This window comes from Notothenia rossii, assembly GCF_949606895.1.
Source record: "Notothenia rossii genome assembly, chromosome: 12".
Taxonomy (NCBI): domain Eukaryota; kingdom Metazoa; phylum Chordata; class Actinopteri; order Perciformes; family Nototheniidae; genus Notothenia; species Notothenia rossii.
In genome coordinates, this window is record NC_136911.1 from 6,149,602 (window position 1) to 6,176,227 (window position 26,626).

At 39.9% G+C, this 26,626-nt stretch overlaps 1 protein-coding gene across 4 annotated transcripts in view; it reads left to right on the forward strand.

The window, feature by feature from the left end:
- Positions 1-26,626, forward strand: part of mmp16a (matrix metallopeptidase 16a (membrane-inserted)) — a 109,392-nt gene that overhangs the window by 31,302 nt on the left and 51,464 nt on the right. The window contains exon 1 of one of the 4 annotated variants that reach the window (XM_079661402.1): positions 17,624-18,142. The exons of 2 other annotated variants lie outside the window; for them this stretch is intronic. In XM_079661402.1, the coding sequence (XP_079517528.1) occupies positions 18,017-18,142 (126 nt within the window). In that variant the 5' untranslated portion in view covers positions 17,624-18,016. Of the gene's footprint in view, positions 1-17,623; positions 18,143-26,626 lie in introns of those variants that run through there. One more of the 4 variants, XM_079661401.1, reaches the window with a different exon arrangement.

Consider the following 26,626-nt stretch of genomic DNA (forward strand, 5'->3'; position numbering starts at 1 on the left):
CAGCAGGTTAAGGCTCATGATATTACAATGCTATCACAGTTGTCTTTGGGTTGCATTTGGAACCATGTGGCCGTAAGTTACATCATCGAAAATGGGATTTATTCTCAAGCGAGGACGAGAAGAATATTATGGTTACCACAAATTAGACTAAAATGAAACCAAAACTAAATCAGGTGCCAAAACTGCTTTTCACCTTGTAAACACCTTGCATGCACTTCTAGTTTAGCCAAGGTTGCCTCTACAAAGAGCTATTGCCATGCTGCTGCAAATACAGCTCTCCTGTGTGACTTCTCATGGATGTATCGCCCGATATCCTCACGTGTCCTCCTGTTCACCCCAAGGGCGCCTCTAGCCATTCTTCAGTGTGTCATAGAGCCAATCGCTCATATGATGAATAAGCTGTTTGGAGGCAGTGATACCCTTGAGGGGCACAATTAACCGAGTGAGTCGGCAGATATAAGCAAGGTAATATGGAACCCTTAACGAGAGCGCTGCTTGGTTGTCATTGATCACTGGAAGCTGTCATGAGGATGAACATGGGCTTAGATTTACTTTGTGTTTACAGTGAGTTAGAGTTGGAAGTGTTGGCTGGACATTTGAAATGGAGGCAGACAGACGGGGAGCAAAGGTGAGAGCTCAGGAGAGTGAAACGACGGTGATCACAGGTCAATGGGAACCTCATCGGGAGAATGTCAGGTATAAGTCAAAGAATGTTGACAGGACTGAGTGCCATACACTTCAGTCTAACCTACTACTTGGATTTGCAGCTTTCTTGCCCTTGACAAACCAGCCTTGAAACACTGGAGCAGAGTTTGTACCGGAATGAAAAATACCTCTCATCGAAAGGAATTCAGAGACTTCGACTCCCACAGTTAACATATGGAGCTGAAATGATCTGTTGACCTCCCTCTGAGACACAGAGGAGCATTTCCTGCCCCGGTGAGTGCCATGAAGTTGAATCAAATTCTATTCAATTACTCTCTTCTATAAGTGCAGCATGACCTCGGTGAAAATAAGCACTACAGGGCTCGCAGAAGTGAAGAGATGGGACTCATTCGGACAATCTTTAGCAGATTGTCAAGGGTTGACAACACCCATAACCCCCCGGTGAGTCAGAGTTTCAAGGTTCCACAGGAATTGGACATAAAAACAGTCCCTTAGGGCAATCATGCCATCTTGATTTTTATGTCACAGTATACTCCGACTCCATAAAATGGAGTCCTCTCATAGCTGACCTTGCCACACTTGAACGTTGTATTCGTTTTTTATTGATCACGTTTTTTCTCTTTCTTCAGCCACTTTCACGGTTGCTGCCTGCAGCGTGCGACACAAACAATGGGGGGTTAATGTCTTTTTGTTGTGCCTTCATGAGTCCTTTCTGCGTATTAATATTAGTTTTATTATTATTGCTCTCAAAGGTGCACTCTCATTGTAAAAGTTTCACCAGTTCAGTAATACACAAGCAGCAGTGATGGCCACAATGTAGGCTTTCAGCAACTTCTGAGCGTAACTAGTGTGCCTAAAGGAAAGATAAAAAAAGAATGGAAGAGAACCCTGTTGTTTTATGATCCTTTTTAATATTTTTCAGAAAATAAACTTTTGACTTTAAGCTCCAATACGACTCATTCAACAAAACAACTATTGCTGCTACTGGCAACAGTTTGCTGGTTGATTGGGTTTATTGTCTAAATTGTGATTTCGCCACAAATGTCTTCTGATTAACTCTTGAAAATGCACTTTAAAAATTAAACGAGATGGTCGAGAAAGAATATCCACAAATGACAAAAAAAGTTATTGCCTCCCGAGAAATAGCTCTGGAGATTGTCTCTTCGGGTGAGAAATCAAGTTTAACTAGAGGATGCTCACTTCTCACAGTATTTAAAGTTTGGGATAAAGAAGTACTTTAGTGAAAAGTAGACTTCCAATAGTCTTACATGTTGGAAATATAGTTTTTTCCCAAATTAAAGCAGTTATTTCCTGAAATTCTACCTTTTTAGCAAGTAATATGATTGTATTTTGGCCACGTTCTTATGATATAATCTATTCGTACTGTATTCTAAATTGCCGTTAAGACCAGTCATGTTGATTGTTGTAAGCCGACAGTTACTTTGATTTAAAGGTGGGGTGTGTCATTTTGGAGAAACCAGCTTGAGTGCGCTCGAATTTGAAAATACACAACCGGAAAAAATCTGCTACTTCCTTACAGAGCCCCTCCTCCAACACACATAAACGCGCACATTACCAATGAGGGCACGAGATAAGTTTGTGGACAGATGGAAGGCTGACAGGCAGGTAGGCCATCCAGTTACTTTAGCCGGGCCGGCTAAAATAACTGGATCAACTCAAATGATTGGTCGTGCTTTTTACAGCGCCACGGCTTCCACAGATGAAATATTTGTATGTATTTATTGTCAAAGCATTTAATATATTCATTGCTATCGGGATGTTAAGAGCATTCCATGGAATATAACAAATAATAAATTTTAAAAAAGTGTTTCTGAAATAAATTACATACCCCACCTTTAAGGCATTCAAACGACATGAAATGATTCAGGCCAAGACTTCTATGAAAAGTTCATGGGAACCTGTTTTAAACCGTGTGCGTTGCCAGAGGGCATTAACAGAACGACCTCCCAAATGTCTCCTTGGTGGGATGAACATTTGGACGAGCCGGTGTTCATTTTCTGACGCAGCAGGCTTGGAGGTTCTCTCAAAGTGAGTCGTAAAGTCTTCTCTTGAGTGTTGACTTCCCTCGGAAGTGTAGAGGGATATATAAAAATCATGAAATGAGCTATTAATGACCAGGGGAGCATTGTGTAATAAGCCCCAGACTTTTTATTTTCTTCTGTTTGAAGATTTGCTGACTGAACCTGCATTACAATTGGAAGCATTTTAGTTTATTCACAGCTGATCTGCTTATGCTGTGCTGTGATTTGGTATTGTCTGGACATAGTTACAGTTATACTCTGTATAACAAAAAACTAAAAATGGACTCGCAACAGGCTTATCTTTGCCCTCTATCAAAATGCATTTGTTAACATTTCTGTCTAACTATGTTACTTCCTATAGCTTTAAAACATATGTGATAGTTTATAGTTTGATCATAGCACAAGTGCAAATATATCGAAAATGTCAATGACACATTATTTTCTACTGCTCTGATGTTGTGTATGTAATGAGTATTTATTTCCCGACATTATCTCCTGCTCTTTGATTTAACTAATACGGTTTTCTTAAAGAAATACATGATAAATATTCAGGAAGTCCTGAGTCGATGTTTTTATCCACCCAAAAGTTGAGAGCGTTTTCCTCCACGGCCAAACGTTTGGCCTTCGTTAAAGCTTGTATGTTGTCGGGTGAAAGGAAAAAGATGTAGTGTCCAGTTCCAACACTTTATTTCTCTGAGAAGCGGCTGATGCCTGTACAGAATGTGAGCGAGGATATGTTTTGAAATAACCTGTAATCCAATCCGATCTCCCCAGTTCCTCCCTGATGGGACTCCCTCTGCAGCCGCTGTTGTTTTCATTTCTGACAACATGCTGGAGCCCATTTCATCTCCACAGTGAGCGACCTCCTCTGCAGGCCGACATGTCGGGCTGGTGTTACTGAACCAGGTGCCCTCGTTCAAAGAGGACATGCATTTTCGGGATGGTTGTCTCCTGTGGTGAGCAAACCACAGGCTTTTATGATAACAAGCTTTACACACTGAGTTTCACAGGACCAGAGCGCTCATAGCTGGGAACTCTGACTACCCTGCAATAACATTTGACTTTTATACCAAATCGTAAATCAATGGAAATACGAAACGTTTTCAAAAGCACAGGTATAATGTCAACCTATTTCCTCCATCTTGGATAAGGACATTGCATGCAAATGGTTGCAATTAATTTGTTTTGTGATTATTGTATTAAACAAGGAAACGATACTTTTAGTATGTGTTTCTGCAAATAAGACGGTATACATGGTTTACTTTCAATACCTGCGCCAAATGTCTTTCCTTTTGTTTAAAGCAACTCTTTACCGTTTAGCTTAGTCTCCTAGGCAAAACTTTTCATTGGTATCTTTTTTTCCTCTCTTTGCCCTGAAGCATTTATTTCTGCAAAAATGAGGCTGCACAGCTTCAGCTTCCTTCTCAAGCAATGGCTCCATCTGGGCATCAAATGAGATGTGGGTGGAGGGAAGGGGGAGAGAGGGAGAAAGAGAAAAAGAAGTGTGCAAAATGACCGGAGTCCCTCCCCAATGTCAGCCCTGTAACAGAGACAGATTGAGGTGGGAGGGGAATGTCCCATTTCTGAGTGAGTAACACTGAAAGCAGATGACAACATGATCTCATTCAAAGAGTCTGTCAGCGTTGGAGGGATGGACACAGAGAGAGCTAAATAAATGTATGTATTGTAAAACTGCCTCACACAAAATAAAATGTTTTTCGTGGGGCAAACCAAAATCTGTTGGGATATAGATTATTTCTGATGGCTTTGCAAATAAACTACTCTGATCCGTCCAATAATGCAACATGAAATGCTAGTTCTAAAAACGTTGTCTGTAAGAATATGTATCTTTTGCTGATTGTATTAAGCCTCAAGTCTTTGGGGGTGTGTTTCCCATGGCGGAGAGGTTCAGCCAACAGCAATTGTATTCTTCTCAGAAAGTGGAAGCTAGTGAGCTTAGCTTGATAACTTTCCTCAGAGCAGATGACTATCAAATCTAAAAGTCTTGTTTCTTCAGAGTTCACCATGTTAAATGTAAGACTTTTATCACATAGATTGAAATGTAATACCTTTTGTACAATTCAGAATTAGCATACCTTTATTCGTCTTACATACACATACATGTACATTGTTGCAGCAAAAGTGTAGATAGAGACAACCAATAAAACACTATTAGACAAAGGGCATGTGCACTCTAAAAACGAATTCAGGCGACCTTTCACCTCCACTTAATTAAATGCATGGTTGCAAGATAAAAATGTGAGTTAATTGATTTAGATAAACATTTTGAGTTGCAAACATTAATTTATAAGTTGTGTTGACGTAATAATGTTGGTAATTACATCAACTTAACATTGTGTGTAATTTGAACTCTGATTTCTGCGTTAATTGACTTAAAACAAAATTCAAGTTGTAGTAAGTAAAGCAATTGGCTTGATAACTTCATTGTTCTACACCTTGAGTTAAGGATGTCAAGTCCACTCCCACTTAACATGCCTGGACAAGTTCCGACAGTTAAGACAAATAGAAATATACAAAGGACATTTTAAGGTGAGTGTCATCTTTTGTCATTCAAATACAGTAGATAGCCTTGTAGTTGCACTGTATAGGCAAATTGCTGTTTGACCAAAATTAGCAGCCTTTGAACTGTGAATAGTTCTGTGAGAGGGTACAAAGTAGTAGAGGCTACTGTGAGAGTACAAACACTTTGGTTACTATTGTGATATCTCTTTTTATTCAAAATGAATCTCGGTGAAGCAGATCAAGGACATGCTTCTTGAGGTAGGATCGTTATTTAGAGTTGTCATTGAAATGCAAGTTGTTGGCAGTCACCCATTCAGAACATATTCATTTAGGTCATTTCTCTTTTTTTCCTTTTTCAAAAATAGCACAATACAATTGAAGTATGCAGAGAACTATAGCCATCTGCTGCCTTGTCGTGTACCTTGGAGAAAAGGAAGAGGACCTTTTCAAGGAGTTTAGCGACGGAATTAAAAATCTTGAAATAACATAAAATCCATGGGCACAGGACAAAAGCACTGCTCTCTGTCAGTTACATTTTGAAGCATATTGCATTTTTGGCCACACCCCAATCAATAATATCTTAGCAACGTTCAGCATGGATAGGTGTTGACAGCAATGGCATGGGAAAAGGATGGTGTACCATTTGAAAAGTGGCTTCTGCTCTTCACTTAACCGGTTCAAATATTGTATGGAACCTGCAAAAAAGATGAGAAGATACACTAAAACTTGCACGGTTGTGATTAACATCTGTCCACATGCATTTAAACACTAGGCAAAGTACTCAAAAGCACCTCTGTGTGTCTTCAGGACCACATTGCCATGATGACACACACATGCACTCAATAGGTGAAAACAATAAGCGTTGCTTTAGCAGCTGGTAATAATGGCTCTGAATTCGCTAAGAGTGACAGTTTAAAAAGTATGCAATTACCTAATTCATTATCTCTTAGGCGCTAAGCTACTATTTAATGTGCTTCAAAAGGACATGAATATCGCCTTCATCAGTGACCGGTCCACCCCAGGATCTGACCATACGATGGCAACCATCGTGGTCAAGGGAAACAAATGAATGAGCAAGCATTCTGCGTTAAATGTGTAAATAATGACTGTCGGCAGTGTAAACATCTTTGTTACACATTTTGCTAAATCGATGTGTGTGATCTCTAGATTGGTGGCCATTGAGAGTTTGTTTCTGTAGTTTTACAAAAACTTTACAGATTTTAAATATTTAGCACTGGTTTTAAATATGCAAAGGCCTCTAACTTCGTTGTGATGGCAGCATGTATTTGCTGTGTCCCCATTTCCCGTGGTAATATGGCTAATGTGTTTATTTATTATTTGTGGGGCAATTTAAATTTGTGTTATCTTTTTTTTTCAAGATTTAAATGAAGCTCAGCGCAAGTTCTTTCAGGAAGACTGGGTGTATATACATTCACTCCACAGCTGCATATAATCAGCTCATCACAGGCGTTCTCTTTAACCTATTACATTTCACCTCATTCTCCAGCAGCCAATCAACGTGCTGCAGCCAAACTATAAAATGGTTCTCCTCTCTCCTGCAGTCAGCTGTGATTTCAGGTGTTCATGCACCTTATCAAATGGCATGTGTCAATAAATGTTCAAACTAAATGAATTCTCTCCTGATTGAAACATCATGTGTTGAAATAAACAACTACAGTTCAAAATAAAAAGTGAATTGCCTGATATTTATGTTGTGGAATCAATTAATTTCTTTCTTTAAAGGCAAAAACATGAAAAAGCTAAGAAAAAAAACTATTGAATAAAATATATTTGGAGCAACTTAATTTATAAATGGCTGTCAACTTAAAAACGTGTGTTCATAATGATGATAATTAAGTGCATACAACTTAACAATCCTTTTAAATCATGTGGTAAAACTAGTCGGAACAATTTAATCTTTTGAGTAATCAACTTCAAAACTTGTGTTTATGCTACCAATTATGAAGTAAGTGGTAATTAAAAACACCTCTGATTGTAGAGGAAAAGCCTTCTCCCCTAACTCAAATAACTTTCTTGCTTTAAGACAATTTCATTAGAAGTTGTCTTAACTCAATAAACATCGATGTAAACTGTTGCGTTGATTTTCTTTGTTGAGCCAAGGCATTTGTTTTTAGAGTGTACATCACATTTCAAATGTGATTCTAATTTACATATTGCACGCAAATATTATTGCACGTCATTTTTGAAAATATAGTTAGCAATCAAATACAACAATAGTTTGTACTACTAATGCTAATTTGCTCAAATTTTATTGTGCAATGAATCCATTGTTATAAACTGTTGTTGACCTGCAGAGACCCAGAGTAACATCAGCTAAAGAAGACAGAGGGTAATGAAGCCGACACATTAAACGCTAAGTGCAAGCATTACATTGGAGATACATGATAAGTGATTAGCAGCCTCAATAAGAAATTCTCAGTAACTGTCTCCAGATCAATAAACTGCATGTATATGCATATTATAAACCATTTCCCCCTCTTAGTAACACACCACACTGGCACCTCTTTTCCGGCAGAGTGATTATTGTGTTCCTACTTGGAACATCTACCCTGCAGCTGGCCACTACGCTCAATACCCGCCCTGACACATCGCAGAGGACCCAATCCGATAACCCAATCCCAGCTGGCCGTCCAAACGAGCGGCTGAGCTGCCTGGATGGTAATTAGCCATTGATTTCAGCTCTCAATGATTGCCTATCATAGCTTTGGATAAAGCTCCAAGCACCCATGGGCTGCACACCCATACTGGGTTAAATGGTTTATAACGCAGAAGACCATTGATGGTGATATTGCAGCTGCAGCCATTGGGCTCTTCAACAGGCTGGAGGACAACATACAATGGATTGGGAGCAAATGAGCAATGGTGCAGGAATGAGTCCTAAACCCGGAATTAGGTTAGCTTTTTAACACTTCTTGGTTCCTGTTCATGCTTTTTGCAAGGAAATAAACACACAAATAATAACCACCATCTGCATGCATCCTATTTGTTGATCGGTTGAACTTGTGCTTGTTTTTGTGGACACCATCATAGCTTCAAAGGTTCAATAACACAGATAATATCATATTTGCAATAATCTTCAACTGTCTATTTCACACACCTGACCTATACGTTTGATAGATTTTTCTGAACCTGTGCTGCATACGAGCCGTGATCCCCTGGACTGCTGTTATTTGCTGTGTCATTATAACGTTATCTTGAGCTGTTCATCATCCTCTGGGAGGAGAGATCGCTGACACACACCACACACCCGAGACCAAACAGAGGGTAGAAATGTGCTCTTCCATCTGGGGTCAACAATCCTCACCTAATCCACAAACCTGTCTGGACTTACATAATGAGAAATGTATAGTGTGAAATGTTCTGTTGGTAAACACATGACTCAGTCTATCAGCTGCAGTCATGGTGCTCACCTTCTCTATATACCCAGCATTGGGAATCTAGCAACATCAGTTATGTAAGGGAGATTTAACTGCTTCAAAATTGTACAGCGGGTATTTGCTTGACTGTCTTTCTCCTAGAATTGGATGGTAATGGACTTTTTTATTTGAAACATACAATAGATAAAGACACATATTTTTTAGCTACCAGAAAAAGGGGTTGTGTCATGGAGGTGTATGTTTCTTTTGTGATATTTAAGTAAAACAAACTTAACTACTCGATCAAACCGTCAACAAAGACACATATCATCTGAAGTTTCCCATGATCCTTTTTTGATATACATATTCGTCAGTTCATCAAAAGTCAAACTGTGTGGCACTTTGTGTAACGGAGGATGTTCAGTGACTGGATTGGATTTATGCTAAGAGGCCAATAAACAGCAAATATCCGAGGATGTGACCTATCACTTCCTCTGTGCAGGGATCCAATGCTGATGCAACACACACACGAACACATTCTCACCCCCAGTTGGCCGTGAGGTTTATGAGTCAGGGTCAGAAGCAGCAGGCAAACTTCCTGTGATGGCATAACGTGTGTGCGAAGGGGGGGGGGCAGCCAGGAAATGACAGGTTGTCTAGGAGGCGATGCTGCCAGGTTGCTCAGTGAACGCACATACTCTTTCCTCCATTTGTTATGTGTGTATCTATCTGTGACGCTCCCCTTATGTTTCATAATACAATTGAAATCCCTTACGGCACGATTTCATTTTATTATGTATAATTTCCGTATGGACCACACGATCTCGGGTCGCTGTGATGGTGTATACGGCAATGGAGCTGGAAAACTCCATTGCTAACATGTCTTTATTTTGGTCATTTGACGCATTTGTGGAAAATAGGCAACATGGTGGACTTTGTATAGAATAGCGATACAAATACATAAGTATTGGAATTCACTATGCAAGTATTTGGTCATAAACAGAAGTCCAAATTGTATCCTTTTGCGGAAAAATCAATGTCAAAAAAAATAAAATGTCCCAAACTCCTTCCCTCTTTTGCTCCCAGTATTGTTTCCACTTCTCCACTTTCATCCATCTGGAAGTTGATTTTATTCAAGAGTGTATTCTTGTATCTGTGTCATGGTGAGACACAATACTGAACCCTCTGTACTCCATTTGACTCTGCACCAATGTTCCCAATTCACCCTGCTCGTTAGCAAGGCACATCTCCCTAATGATCACAGTCTGAGAGTCTTCCTCTTCATATCAGCTGCAGCATCGCTTCCTCCTCAAGTGTTTCTTAACTGTTTGAGCAATTTTGTCTTTGACAGCCCAGGGCTTTCTTTGCTTACAATTAACATTTTTAAAGGCCTCTCATGTCATAACACCTTTGTTTTAATGTGATCATCCATCTGGGAAGCATCTGCAGGATAATGGTTTTCCCATGGCATATTCTCAGCCCACGATTATTCTTGGCTCAGGGCTAATTTAGCCCATTACATTTTCTCACATTTGCATTTTAGACATGTAGCTAAGACCTCCACTATCTAGAGCTGCTTACAGTGTGAACTGGAGTAGGCTTCAATGTGAAGATAAGCAACATTACCAGAAATTAATGTTTGAAAATGTTATCCAATAAAACACTGCATGCAAAAATACTGTTTCTCAGAGGTCTGAAATTGTTCCATATTATTAATTAGTCTAAAACTCAGATGGACTGTGGAGACATTCAATTTCTTAGAGTTAAGCTGCTCTACTGAATATTTTTATATTAACAAAAGGTCAGATGCATATGTGTAATGTAACAAGTCACATTAGTTTTGGCGAACCTATGGAGACTTATCCAATCTGCAGTTCCCATCAGTCACTTTAAATATTATTGAGATTTAAATTTGAGTATTTTAGCATTTGTCCTATAGGTTCTGTTCATTTTCTTTCCCCCCCATGAGAAAACTGACAAAAACATTCTGTCTGCTAAGTCTTGCATTGCTTCAAACTACATGGACCTGGCCAGTCTAGGCCAACAATGCCGACACATTTTAAAAATCATACAGGGCCATGACTGCAGTCCGGATCCTGCTCTGCAGTCAAGTGTCTCGCTGTTCAACACATTCAGACTACAGGCTAATCTGAGCCGACAGCTATAGGGTAACACAGTCACACTCCTAACAAGAATAAAACTCATCTAGCGTATTGTAGCATTATTTCACATGCAAACTGCGACAGGTATAGGCTACCCACTTCTGCAGGCTTCAGTTTGCTTTAAAATGATGCTGTGACCAGAGCCAAGAGCCAATTTAGTACAGAGCAAAGAGCGCTGTGAGAGAGAGCTATAATCAATCATAATTTCTCAAAGTAGGGTGGTAAGTGCATTGCTCATCTTTCTGCTGTGGCATTCCCCTCACTGCTGAACTAGCATCATTCAGCTTTTGTTCAGCAGTATGTCGAGGTGGCCGACAGGTGGGGAACAGCAGTCATTAGCTGGAGGTGATAGATTCATCAAGGAAAGTATTCCCACCTTTACAGCAGCTGGATTTAAGCATACGGGCAAGAGTCTTATGTCATATCGTTCACACAAACCCCGTGTGTTCCCTTCAAACACAGGCATACAGGAAGACATGCAGATATCAATAGACTCTGACTGGTCAATTAAAGATCAGCCTGCCAACTCTCAAGCTGTAGGAGAGCATTTTTTGCTTCTTCTACGCAACATTTTGGGGGAAAAATACACTATGAATAATGTATTGGTGGCTGTAATTTATACTGTTTTATTTATGTCTGTTTACTAAACACTTTTGCTGCTTACAATATAACTTGATTGCTTATGATTTTTAGAAACAGAACTGCTCAGTGTCAGAATAGATCATTTAAAGCCTTTTTTGACCTTTACTCTGATTTATGATTGCACTAGATGCTAATTTCAGATTCGAAAACACTTCCCAAAATGTCAAAGTATTCCTTTAAACTCTGTGATTCTACCATTTCAAAGAAAAACACACTTAGTTCAAAATATAGACTCCAAGCCTCTGCACATAGTACATCTTGTCATGCAGGAGAAAGGAAGCGCCTTCGCCGAGTGTTATACTTCCCCTCCAAGTTTCTCCCACTGAAGTTATTAACAGCTCAGCCTGCCTTATTCCCAAAAGCACAAGTTAGAAAAAGAAACTGTTGGTCACACTGAGCCAGAGAGAGAGGGAGAGTTGGTTAGAGAGAGTCAGTTTGCCAACAGCGCCAATCGACCTACTTCCGATTTTGCGGTGCGGATCAGTTTCAGGTTTTTGGCCAATGGGAAGCCGCCTGGTACGAATGTTTACACGTACAGGAAGGGTGGAAACATTTCAGTTCAGGGAAGAGACTAAGGGCTTCAGAGCCGCTGTAACCACAACCAATCACAAGGGAAAATCTCCCAAAGCCATTTCTGAGAGTGTAGTGAATTAGCTTTAATTTCTCAGACTTTGAAGCTCACAGTTCTTATCAGATCTACAGGGAGGTACATCTATTTTTGACGTTGAATTGGCCTTCTGGGAAGTAAAGTCAGTAAAGTACTTTATGTTGGCTTTGTTTGCTAATAGTGATTTGGTGGATATGTGTCCATTCAAATTCACCTTTATTTCCTTATTATTTACTTAACAGAAGTTTAAAATAAGCATGTTTTGGGGCTACCCTTCAAATGCAATGAATATCCACGGGGTTAATGTTTACAATCAGCAGTTTAGCACATTTGACGTCACGTGCCAATGTTCTGTAATTCTGAAAAAAGTAAACGATACAAATATTTCTTCTTTTGATACTCGATTTTGAATAAATACGGTGCCGGCCAGCAAAGTGAAATGACACACAGTCATCCTAGTAATAAAGGAGCATTAATGTATTATCTATTGGTCTTATTCTCCTTAGATGAAATTAGAAACACTGTACATCTGTGGTTCGCCCACAAACTGAGACACACTGTTTCATATAAATACAAAACGCAACATTTAACAAACACATGTCACATGAGACGTTATGAAAATTGGATACTGCACAAACACAGAATTCCTTCACACCTCCTCTTTCTGCATTTCTCTTTATTCCTCTTTACATTTCTGTCTCTCAACGCAGCTTCCTCTTGTTAGGATTTCTGCTTTCATCAGCAAAGAGACAGACAGGAATCGAAAGCCAAAAAAATCCAATGTTCTCCCCACGCGTCTTCAACCAATCTACTGCCAAATCAGCTGACAACCCTTGTTTCTGCACAGCTTCATCTCCTTCTAACATTGTCTTTCTGATCTCTTTTAACCAACTCGGCTACATCAAGTCGAGGTTCTTCAGTGCATTCGTTTGTTAACCACATTTTGCACTCACAGTTCAGATAACGTGGACCCTATTTATTCTGCAAAGTGAATCTGTTTTTGTTGCTGGTGTGAAACTGACTGCGTGACTAAGCTCATTATGTAAATATTCAATCTGTTCTCGGTGATGGCTATAGTGTGGGCTGTAATCACGTTATTTTCACATCAAGCCGACCCATTTCTGCCGTTTGTCTGTACGTTCGTCGTGTGTCCAAAGTACAAACAAGTGGCCGGCTCATGCAAGGGACTCATGGCATTATGGTTTGGTTAAAAGAAGGTTAATACACTTGATAGAAGAAGGTGTGATCACGTCACTGATGGGCATGTGATCCGAGCCCAGATACAGTTGCAAGAAAAAGTATGTGAACCCTTTGGAATGACCTGGATTTCTGCATAAGTTGGTCATAAAATGGAGGAAGCCACTGCTGTCCAGAAAAAACATTGCTGCACGTTTGAAGTTTGCAAAAGAGCACCTGGATGTTCCACAGCACTACTGGCAAAATATTCTGTGGACAGATGAAACCAAAGTTGAGTTGTTTGGAGGGAACACACAGCGCTATGTGTGGAGAAAAAAAGGCACAGCACACCAACATCAAAACCTCATCCCAACTGTGAAGTATGGTGGAGGGAGCATCATGGTTTGGGGCTGCTTTGCTGCCTCAGGGCCTGGGCAGATTGCCATCATCGACGGAAAAATGAATTCTCAAGTTTATCAAGACATTTTGCTGGAGAACTTAAGGCCATCTGTCCACCAATTGAAGCTCAACAGAAGATGGGTGATGCAACAGGACAACGACCCAAAGCACAGAAGTAAATCAACAACAGAATGGCTTCAACAGAAGAAAATAGTCCTTCTGGAGCGGCCCAGTCAGAGTCCTGACCTCAACCCGATTGAGATGCTGTGGCATGACCTCAAGAGAGCGATTCACACCAGACATCCCAAGAATATTGCTGAACTGAAACAGTTTTGTAAAGAGGAATGGTCCAAAACTCCTCCTGACCGTTGTGCAGGTCTGATATGCAACTATAGGAAACGTTTGGTTGAGGTTATTGCTGCCAAAGGAGGGTCAACCAGTTATTAAATCCAAGGGTTCACATACTTTTTCCACCCTGCACTGTGAATGTTTACATGGTGTGTTCAATAAAAACATAAAAACATGTAATTGTTTGTGTGGTTTTAGTTTAAGCAGACTGTGTTTCTCTATTGTTGTGACTTAAATGAATATCAGAACACATTTTATGACCAATTTATGCAGAAATCCAGGAAGTTCCAAAGGGCTCACATACTTTTTCTTGCAACTGTATGTTGATTTCCTGTGTCCTTTGGCTGAAAGCTTAGCCGAGACTCAAAAGGACCACCGGTTTTTACATCAGTGCCATTATCTGGTTGTTTTAAAGACTTTATTGAATGTGTGCACGCTTTTTTTGTACAGCAGGTAATTGCATAAACTAGGTATATGATGCAATTTGGGAAAGAATGCTTTCCATCTTCTAAACTGAATAACTAAATGTATACTGGCAGACTTTTAATCCAAACTCTAATAAATCCAACGTAAGGGACGAAATGAAGAACTATTGAAACACGAGAACCAATATATTTTTAATAGAAGTGTCTTTTTGTACAATATTGTGAGTATTTGAGACTCTGTAGGGAATAGAGAAAGAACATAGTGGCACAAGAACAAAGACAAGTCGTGCTGAGAACTGCAAACTGTTGGTGGTAAGAAAGAAACCCTGTGAGAGTGAAAAGCACCCCGAAATGATTTTGGGTTTAAAATGGTCCAACTGTGTAAAAGGCTCTAGTTGAACGAGAGCAGTTATTTCTCACTGGAGTGTCTTTTTATGTGGCTCTAGCTGGCCATGCGATAACACAGCAATCAATCCCAGACCTTGTTGGGAGGGCGGCTTCCCTCTGAGCCTCCAACGCAGCCCTGGAGCTTCATCTGGAGAGTGATCCGATCCTGATCCCACCCACCCACAGGAAGCACATTAAAAGCTGATCATGCTGTGAAGTCTGGGTTTAAGATAACTTTGACTCCTAAATAAAAGAGGGAAATCATTAGCCTTTTATTAATGAGCTGAAATATTATTGCATGAGAAACACAGAGGCACACAGGAAATGTTAACTCCCAGAAAAATCTAGGTTTTACAATACCTTGAATAATACAATCCATTAAGAGGAGAATCTGCGCTTCTGTGCAGATCAATGCGTCTCTTCGTCTTCGCCTCACACTCTTTTTTTTAAATTCCTCTACTCAGAGAAAAAGGAGACAGACGGGAGGCTTTGGTTCGTGCTGCCAGGAGATCTAGGAGGTCTGACTGGGAGCAGATGCAGCAGTTAGGAGACAGTCATATTTGGAAAGGGAAGGATTTGAGGATCCTGGCAAGGCTCTGCGCTGGTGGGAGGACCAGTTGGAAAGGGCCAGAACCTTTCAGAAAGGGTATTCAGGATTATAGAGCGAGAGAGGAAATCATTAAGAGGGAGAGAGACGGTGAGGGCGAGAGATTTAAAAAAAAAAAAAAAAATGAAGGAAAGAGGAAGTCAGGATGAGAAAATGATTTAACCAACCTACAAACTTCTACATGAGCACAAGGAGAACAAAGAAAGGAAGTCTAACGTTCACACTGGCAACATTATTGTACACTTTTATCTCGGCTAAATACATTGAAATTATTAAATCCGAGGGATAAAGAAAAGGCTTACAAGTTTCTTTTTTTAGCTACTATAGTTGCTACGTTTTGTTGCTACGTTGTTACGGCTGTCAGACATTTGGAGTTTTGGAAATGCCTCAAATGGTTTACCTCTAAAACTGAATTTCTTAACATATTTTCTGTGAGAGAAATATACGTATAAGCGTTATCTCAACAGTGAGAAGAAATAAGAATTTGAATCATTGATCTACTCGTTACTCCCAGAGCGATTCTAGTCTCTATATTCTCATCACTTAAGAGGTAAATCAACAATCACTGTCTTAGATAAATCCCTAGAATTTTAAACGGAGACGCAGCTGTGCGAAAGGTAGATTAACAATTCATGAGTCTGCTACGTGCCTTGTTATGCACAGTGGGAAGTAATGGTGAGTCAGCAGACCTAAGAGAACAACACATCCTTTATCCTTTTCCCAAACCGTGATTCACCGTCACTTGTCAACCCATGAGTATCAGACCAAGCTTCTCACTTATTGTATCTACATTTGATTCACATTGTAGTAGTCCCGCTTTGACCTACAGTGAGTGTGATAATGTTTGTTTTAGTGTGAAAGTGTCCTACGGAAACTCAAGATAAGATGGACCTTTGTTAATCCCGTGGGGTAATTCAGTAGTTCGAACAGCAACAGGGTAAGGGTGAAAAACAGGATAGCACAGATTAATACAATCTAAAATAAGATAAAAATGATAATAATGGTAAACCCTGAAGTAAGAAATAAATGAAAATGGACATATATACACATAGAGTCATATATACATATTATTATTAGACTCATTGGTCAAACACTAATTGAAAACAAGTCAGTGTGGCTGAAACACTGACTTGTTCCTCATCCCCTGTTGTCAGTCTAAGTGGAAAATCATTGATCGGGCTCTTTAGATCTGACCCTTCTCTATTGTCCGTAGAAATTAGAGAAAGCCTTTCTCATTAAATCCAGTTTGTGTATTATGGGAGTGTCAATTCTATTATATTTTCAACAGCATTTACATTACCTTTAGATTATCTAAAATATGAGATATAAAATAATCTATGAATAGATGATTACACCTTGATGAAAGATTTGCCTGTAATAGCAGGAACTTGATACTTCACATCACATCATTTACTCTACACAGCAACTGCAATGAGAGTTGATGGCATCATTATCATCTACTGGTAACAGCGCTGAGTCACAGAAGGGACTCTTTAATACAGGTTGTGGTTATTTAAATAAGCTTTGAGCCTATTAACGCCCTCTAGTGGCCTGGATTGATTTATAATATTATCAGAGTACTGTATATTAACCCCACACACAGACTGAAACATCATGATAGACCATGCCGTTTGTATGGGTAGATGGAAATATTTAAAAACTAAAATAATGTAATGAAAAGCCAGAAATCCTACCAATGTGAAGAAATGATGTGAGGATAATACAGCTTTTCTTTGAATGTTCTATATATTCTCATATAACTCAAAGTGTTTTTATTTAATTAACGGGAACATTTGTGCCAGGAAAAAAGTAATTTGGGCTACATTAAAGCAAAGCTTCAACTCAACGCCAATGACTGACCTTCCTTTCTGCAGTTACCCCAATATTAAAATCATAAATATACCCAAAGTACGACGGGTAAAGCTTTTCTCAAATTTGGTAAATGTGACTATAAGCTGATGCTTTTATCTGAAGTAACGTCCAATAGTGAAATTAATCATAAATATTCAAACTCAGAACAATGGGAAAAAAGCAGATTTTCCCTTCAAAAAAGACAAACCATTGTTGGTGATGGTGCATTTGTTTCAGATGAGTTAACCCCTTTAAGTTCTACAATTTTGTGTTGGAAAAGTGTAATTGCATGAACTAATGATAATGTACTGAAATTTGCTAGTGAAGACATTTGAAACACTATCGGTCAGTGCTGTGACTGGACTGTTTTCATAGAGATTGGCTGAGGAGTGGGATGGGGGCGCTCGTGCCAGTACGCACATGCGCATTCGGTGGGAAACACGATTGAAAACGGGCAGCTATGCCGCGCGGTGCAGAAAACGGGCTGGACGCGTCCGCTTGGAACAACGGCAGGAGTACAGGAGGAAAGACCCGGGGACTGCAACACCGGACTTAGCTGACAGGCGTTAACTGCGAGACTTTTCCCCGGGAATAACCTCCTCCTGAACCAGCGGAGAAAGCAGCGGCGCGAACGGTCGACGAATCTCCCCTTTCCCCCTCTTCTCCTCCGCTTCCTGCACCGCAACAGAGACAGCGAGACATCAGCAATGTTGCTGCTAAACGTGTAGGATTTATCCCCGGTGTCCGTTTCTTTGTATCGACTGTAAATACAACTGAACAGAGACAATAACAGCGGGGTTCACTATGGTTTTATTGGCATTCCGCAATAGGAGATGTCTTAATAGCTGCTGTATGGGGACGTTATGCTTGCAGTTGTTGCTGTGGATTTTATGTGCCGTGAACGGAGAGGAGCAGCCGTTCAGTGTAGAGGTAAGAGCAGGGACCGTTATGTTTTCACATACCATTTGCATATAGGAACAGGACATTTCTGTCCAATAAGTGTGTTTTTGTGTTGTTTTAATTTAGAATTATAAAGCATTTGAAGCACATTATTGCCCATGTTTAGTCTGTGTTGATGTTTCAACAACAGGCTCTTTGTGAGGAGCCCAGCTGCATGGTACTTCCATCATGTCCTTTTTTCACTTTTGAATTTTCTCTGAATGAAATGTATGCTCTATCAGTTCAAATATTTATCACTAACCTAATGTATGCCCCGTTATAACTTGTTCATTTTCCCAAAGTGGGCTAACCTTTCAAAAGATGTCGGTACCAAAGTAAGAAGTAATGTAATTGGATTATATTACAAAAGAATAGAGAAAGTCTCCAAAAGACAATATATAGACTAGTTTAATCTCTGATAAAGTTACCTCTCCTTAAACTGTAATATATGTATTTGAACTTGTACCATTATAAACAAAGGCAACACATGCTCTTGTTCTAGTTCTGTTGAAAGAGATCTTATGTGTTCGCAATCAACAATGCAGGCAGCTAGAGGAGATGTTAACTGACTGAGAGGTTTCTTTACAAAGAGCGCTTTTATTCTCATCTCATAATGGATTGTTAAAAGCCTTCAGGCTACAGCAATTAACTTTAACACTCAATCACCCTGAAGCAGAATCAGTGTTTATTGTTTTGTCCATCAAGATTCTGCAGAAGCTTTTCTTCAAGAGAGAACATTGGGTTTTATCGAGGGTACATCTGTCTTCTTTACGTCCTTTTTTGTTTCCGGATCAATTCACCTTTGTTTAGCCAAAGCTACGGCTATCATAAAGTGTGACACCGCAACCCCTCGCTGTCTCTCACACTTGGCTGCTCACAGAGACACCACACAGAACATCCTGGCATGTCTACTGAAAGTCATCAAGTCCTGCATTCACATATCCACATGATTTGCAAGCTTGGCATGCCACACTGTTCCCATTGGAGAGGCAGGGAGCCGATTTAGTCCAGATGCTACAGATTATTATTCAGTTAAAGTGTCCAAGCTCACATGACAGACAGGAGTTAGTTCACCATTGTCCGATAAAATGACCAAAATAACCTTAACTCTCCGCCAATCAGATGTCAAAACCTATTATTTTCAAGCGATTACTGCTAGTATTGTTATAATCATCATACAGTATTTCATAATTTGTTTCAGGTTTCTTACTTGGCTTCACATTCCCTTCTCCCACGTCCTCTGCGTTGACTTGCATGTTATTATCCTCCCACAGCCTTTGCTTCTTGCCCTTTCTTTTCAGAGCTTTTCTTTGTCATCATTTCATGTGAATGTACTGTAAACCAGGCACCCGTCCTATTTTATATTTGTTACTTGTATTTCACAAAACTAAGCCTGTGGCAAGAGAAAACTATAAAATGCAAGACCTTTGACTTTTAAGTCTGCGCTTAGCCCTAAGAATAAAAACATAAGAAAACCCAAAACTGTTGCTTTTAAGAATAAGTTGTCTTTTTGAATAAATGTAAGAATAACAGTCATTTCTGCTTTTGCAAGAGTAAAGCATTATCAGATAAGTTTTAGATATGGCAGTCTCCTGCTATGCCTGGCATGTGTCCTGCCAACAGAAAGCATGAATATATGTGGTTACAGTATTATATCTGCGATCACTGTGTTTAGAGCTTCCTGACATACTGGTATGTGTCGCAGGAAGCTTCCCAGTTAGTAGTACAATAGGATATTTCAAGATGCCAATTGTATCTGTGTGTAACTGTTGATTAGATGAGAATACACACTCAGTGGGCTATGCATTGGAAACAATGTAATTCAAAATACAACTGTATTTGACCCTAAAGGGTAGTTGAAGCGGGATAAAGCTATAGTCTAACATTTGTCTTACTGTGAGTGCTTTGTAAATAGTTTTGTTCTGGCTTCAAAAGCCCAATCCAGCAGTATTATGCTCTGTTAGACAGCATTATAAAGGCAGTAACCAGGTGACTAATGTCCCTCTGTGGGTCTGTGATGTTCTAAACCGTTTCGGGCTTGTAAAGAGTGTGGAGGGCAGTGTTAAACTTGTTTCATTGGAGCCATTTGGTATGGCTTTTCCAAATGGCTGTAGTGCTGACTTCCTGGATTTGACTTCATGGCTGAGTGTATTGCCAATTTTCTAATTTCTTCCAATTTTCTTTGCTTTGGATGACTTTTTACAGAAAGTACAGCCTGTCACCGGGTGATAAAACAATAATGAATACTCACTTGTAACACCTCACTTCAGTCTGACACTACAGTCTGTGCTTATGCTGAAATATTTCCCCGAAAGCTCTTCAGCTTTTGTTTATCCGATTGTCTTCCCTCAAGAAGTAATTTTCTCTGCAAATGATTCAATGTCGTTAACAATGGCACAGGCGCGACTTCATTTCATTTATCTCCTTGTGAGTTTTATTTTCTGTTTCAATCCTTATTGGTTTTATATGAAGTCATGTTTTAATATTTCTCTGCGAGGCAACATACAGTAGGAGGGCTTTGTAAGCAGTCAAGCTATCATGGGTTATTTTTATCATTAGCTTTTACATAACACATTCATTAAAAGACAGATTGGATTTTTTAATCTCTTTTCCCTGTCTGTGTTTGACACTGTCACACAGTTAGGATGAAATTTCACTTAATATTGCATCAGAGTTGCCTCCGCTCATTGCCACAAACACACATCCTGCTCAGCTGTGTTTAGCTATCCTCTCAGTTTGTCTAAATTGGTTATTCAAGGCTTTCAGTTCAAGATACAACATCATATTCACCAGGTTAAGAGGCCACTGCGCTGCTGAAACTCTTACCCCTGTGCTGCTTCTTTAAATTGACTGATAATACCAGAAAGCGTTACGTGCAGGCACCAACATGTTCACTTTAATTAATTTTAATAATTTTGCCAACTAGAAGATTTTCAACTTTGTCTTTCCATGTGTGTCAAAACATTTCTGGCTACATAAAATTGTGATTGCAGTGTTTCCCCTAGGTTTACTGCTTTGGGGGGGTGCTGTCTCAGCGAAGGAGGGGGGGGGGGGGGGGGGGGGGGCATTGGGATATATATTCTTTAAATCCTCTGGAGCAGAGAGAGGAGCTGTGGATTATAGTTATTGATTAATGCATCAGTGTTTCTTAGGGTCAAAAACACTAAACTCACAACTTAAAATGAAAGTGTTTAGTGTTCAATGTGAAAAGTGACAGTAGATATAGATTAGTTGCAATTTGGTGCTATGTGTAAAAAAATATCTATATAATTTTTTTTTGTTGGTACAATAGTAGGGGAAACACTGGATTGTATCAGTCACACCAATTTCTGTGCTCAATAGTGGTACAATGGAGGCCAACCCGTCATTTAGCATCGCAAAGGCTCCCACGACAAACAGAAATTCGACAATTTTTATGATTTTGAAGCATAAATGCTATCGCCAAAACTAAAAAGCTTATGTTGGGCTGTAAACGACATCACGATTGCATAGCTGCCCGTCACTGTTTCTGAGCTACAGGCAGCTAATGTTCAGCTTTATAACGCATTTCCTGACATATTTCATGTCTTAGGACTAAACATGGAAGTGTCTTAAAGGTGGGGTAAGTAATTTTGGAGAATCCAGCTCAAGTGCGCTAGAATTAGAACACAGCCGGAAAAAATCTGACACTTCCTTACAGAGCCCCTCCTCCAACACACGCAAATGCGCACATGACCAATGAAGGCACGAGATAAGTTTGTGCACAGATGGAAGGCTGACAGGCAGGTAGGCCATCCAGTTACTTTAGCCGGGCCGTCTCAGATGATTGGTTGTGCTTTTTACAGTATTACGGCTTCCACAGATGACATTTCTTTATGGATTTTTTGTCGAAGCACTTAAGATATTCATTGCTATCGGGATGTTAAGAGCATTCCATGCAATATAACAAAAAGTGTATCTCGAGTCGGTTTCTCAAACTTACCTACCCCACCTTTAAGCGTGTGTCACCACAGACCTTATGTCAGGCTTTAACCAAATATGTTGGTTAGAGATGAGGGAACCAGATGTGGGTAAATGCTAACTCATTTTCCAGGTGTTAGGACTCATTCCTGAACCACTCAATAATGTCCCCTCCTTTAATGATGTTGGGAGTTGTCATATCTTGACTCATGGACGGTTTTTCTCACCACAGTAGCTTCTCTGGGAACACAAAAGCATGAACAAGTGCCAAAGCCTCATGAGCATCACATGGGTTGGACTTAATATTTCACATCAGGTGTTACATTAAGTGTTACATTAAGTGTTTTAACCATGCCACTACACTCACCAGAGACAAAGCCAAGTTGCCGAGTCAAAGATAATCTGCTGTACAAGAAAAGAGAGCGCAAAGTTGTTCCAGTGTGCTCCCATCTGTTAACACATCCTGTCTCAGATGGAGGAATGAATTAATAAAAGCTGTTTTGGCTAGACTCCGCCGACTGTCAGTTGTAATAACTCCATCAAGGATTTGATCTGTTCCCTCTGTTTGTCTCTCTGTCAGCGAAGTATCTCCACAGTCCATGATCGGATTCCTATGAAATCTGGTAGACAGTAAAACAAAACCAAATGGATTAGATTTTGGTCGCAATCCAACATTCCTCTGTTATTAACTTTCAGGCAGATCACATGAAACCGATTTGAAACAAGTACTTGAGATTACGAAATATAAAACAATGGCAGAATTTGTGTGGTTGTTATTTAAATCACATTTATGGAAAATATCCATTATAAATAACTGTATACAAATCGTTAATATATTACCTTTCAAATTATTCTCATATTGTCAATTTAAGCCCAAATTTGCACATCACTATTGCAAAAATATTAGTCTCATTATACCACTGACATTGAAAGGGCTATTGCAGTTTTCAGCACTTTCCTAATGCTAAGCAAAGCTCAGTCCAATGCAAACTACTTAGCGCTGTTGTCACTTTGTGAAGGGTCGGGGGAGGGGGGATAGAGCTTCATTCCTGTCACTGCTCATGTTTCCAGTCGGCATGCTCAGCCCCAGAGTGGCATCTAAATAATGGAAAGCAACTGGTGTGTACTGTGTGTGTATGATGTGTGTGCTGGACTAAACTGAGGTTTAAATATAACTGAATACAACTCATATGCTCATATTCACACCTCATATTTACTTCACTGGCATGTGTTTTTTTTTTCTTCCTGCATTTCTAAAAATAGCGTGGCAGTATTTTAGTTTCTTTAATTTCTTGTGCCATGGTTGTTTTATTAACCACGTTAACACAACTATTCAATATAGTCCCATATTAAAAACATTTAGCATGAAAATATAGTCTTTGTCCTTTGTTTCTCACATGTTTTTATCCTTATATTTAACAAAACACTTTTTAAATTGTTGCTTTGGTTTCTATGCAGCCATACTTTCCTCCTACATACAGAACAAGCTTACCTTCTCTGTGTGAGTGCATGCAGGCGTACTTTTGAGTGTATTTCTACTTGTGTGCTTTGCCCTCGTTTCTCACTGAGCAATCATATGGATGGCAAGTACACAAACAGGCACACACACACACATGGCATTCTTGACGTCATTTGGCTTTGTTAAGAGAGCAGATTTCAGAGCCACCGGGGTGTCTGTGTCAGTCTGTTACCCAATTCCAGAGAATACACAACACCTGCACTGACCTAAATGATTCATAGTCACACACACACAGACGCTGAAACACACTTGGTTTTCCTCACTTGTTGTTGTTATGTGTTGTTCCCAATCTTACTCGCTGTATTGTCAACAAAGCGTCTCTGTCTGAGATGTATGTCTGGTCACAGCTTACTGAGCTGCTAAATCTTTAATGTGACTGACAACTGCAACATTAGATGGTGCCAATGGGGCATCGCATGTAAGGCTGTCAATTAAGCTGTTGACAGAAACACTTGGGGGACGGTTGTGTGTGGATTTGTGTTCGTATTTCTTACACAGCATCAATTTGTGAGAAACTGTTGCAATCTGTTTCTGTGCGCACTGCGCAGTGATATAATCTTTTAGCAGCAGGTTATTACAGTTCATCAAAAAGTGAACAAAAAGCCATATGGAGATTCTGTCTTGTAGGATTGAGAAATGTCTACAAAGTGAGTTTATGAGACATCAGCTGGTGTCAGATGTCATGATCTAGACATCTGAATGCCTTGGAATAACCCAAGAGTATCCAGTAGAACAGGCTCTTTTCTGATCAGTATGTATGATCAGACCCTGACATTTATAGCGTGACATTTTTGTGACATTTGTCCTAATGGTGCCACGAGGATGGTGAACATGGTGTGCATGAAGTATTTTTTCCCGTGTGTGTGAAAGGGCTAAATATGAAGCAAGGCCCCGTTCACCCCCTGCTATAATCACAATGTACTGTGGGGTCATGAGAGTTTTTCTATCATTAAAAGTCATGTTGAGTAAATGCAAACTTTACAGTCGCACAGCAGTTAAATTATGTGTGTGGGTTTTTGGTTACTGGTGTGGGCAGGAAAGGCTGCGGTTGCCTTGACGACCCTAGCACACTCGCCAGCGGTTCAGCATGTAACTCTTGAATAATTCAGGGTGGTCAGCGGCAGCAGGCTTTCCCTGGAGGTGGAGATCATGTTCCCACCCTAACCCTAACCCACCTGTGCAGGGTCACCACCGACTGATACTGGACACACAGGACCAATGTTACCCAATGCCCACGTATTTAGAGTACGGAGATGCATTGCACACCCACTGGATGTTGTAATGCCTCTTCCTTGCTTTGCTAAATACTAAGAAATGTAGCAATAGGGAATTCAATAAAAGATAAAGTTGGGAAATGAGTGTGAGTTTACAGTGGATTCTTCTCTATTGTCTGCTTTCTTACCACTAACAATGGACCCACTTATCAGGGACAGACATTAGTTGATATTCTATTGAAATCTTTATATCGAGTGGTGCAATATTGAAATTGCAGAAACAATATTTGTTAAAGCTGAAGAGATATTCTTGCATGGAAATTGACTATACAGAAACATATTTGTTTGGTACAGATCTTTTAAAAAAACTCTTATTATGCAAAAAGAAAAGAAATTCCTCCAATATTGCAATATCAGACGCAATTAGTCATTTTCTCCCAGTCGTACAGCCCTTTTACTTTTCACACAATGAAGCCAAAATCAGATTTCTTCTTCAACTTTCTCAACTTTTTAATAATTGGTAGACCTAACTTGCAGTATGAAAAAAGACTCGGGGCAAGGTTCTTTTCTCCGGCTGATTTTCTGCCTCAGCAGGGAGCTAATTGTATTCACTCAGCATCCCTGGGTGTAAATCCTTCACTGATTAGATGAGTGGACTGAAGAGCAAAAGGCTCTGAGGCAAGTACTGACAGGAAGTCAGCCACAGCACAGGAACGTATTGACATTTAGCCGCCTGCAGCCAGAACCCTAAACCTGTCACACTGTGTTTGTGAAAGTGGCAAATGGCTCAACATGTCCTGCTAAATTATTGTGAAATATTATCCTGGTGTGTGGGGGTTACCATTCACGGTTTGACAGACGGATTCTCTAATTATGAAGAATATATTAGAGGATTAGATAAAAAAACAGCATTATTGGGTGTCTGTCGATGGGGATCAAAGCTGTCCGGTCCCACATGCTAAGTGCTAGCCAGAAAGCCGCGGCGTTTAAGTCCCGACTCTCCCGATGGCCAATCCGTGCCTCCCCTGACTGCACGTCGCTGACACAGTCTGCACTGCAGCGGTGTGTGTCCTCCAAGGAAGAGACACACGTTCACTAAGCCAAACTATATCCGGTCACAGAGATCCGCTATTTTAAAGTAAAGTCAACACATATCGACCCTAAATATAGTCTATATTAAGAACGAGAAAAGTCTTAACATATATATCGTTTTTTGTAAACATATGGCAAATGTGCGAGGGTGATGACGTCAGAGCATCGTCCTATGTGCCAGGGCTTAGCCCCGGACGGCCCCAGCCCAATTTAACCCCTGGGTATTTGTGAGGGAGCTCCTATATGGCATTACCCCACTGAAGCTCACCAAAGTTTAATATATTTCATAGTTCAAAGTTTTGTCAATTGTTTTGTTTATTGGTCAAATACTGGTTTCTAATGGTTTCTGAGGAGTTTTACTGGAATGAAAGAGCACAGAGTACAGAAGCAACAAAGCAGCATACTGCATTAAACCTGACCTTCACAGAGAGGTTGAAGTTCATGTGGAAAGGAGGCTTCAGTAGTCTGTCTGCACTCTGTTTAGTTATGCTATCTTACAATCAATATAGTAAATGTGAGGTAAAGTGTGTAATGTAACCGGTTAGAACTCGAAGTTGCGATGAGGTCTTAAAATGTATTGAAAGGGTCTTAAAAAAGGTCTTAAAAGGAATAAAATTTGACTTCAGGATTCCTGTATACCCTGATGTGGGTGTATTACCGTACATATAACTGTTATTAACATGAAGGAACAGTGTGTACTCAAACTGAGTA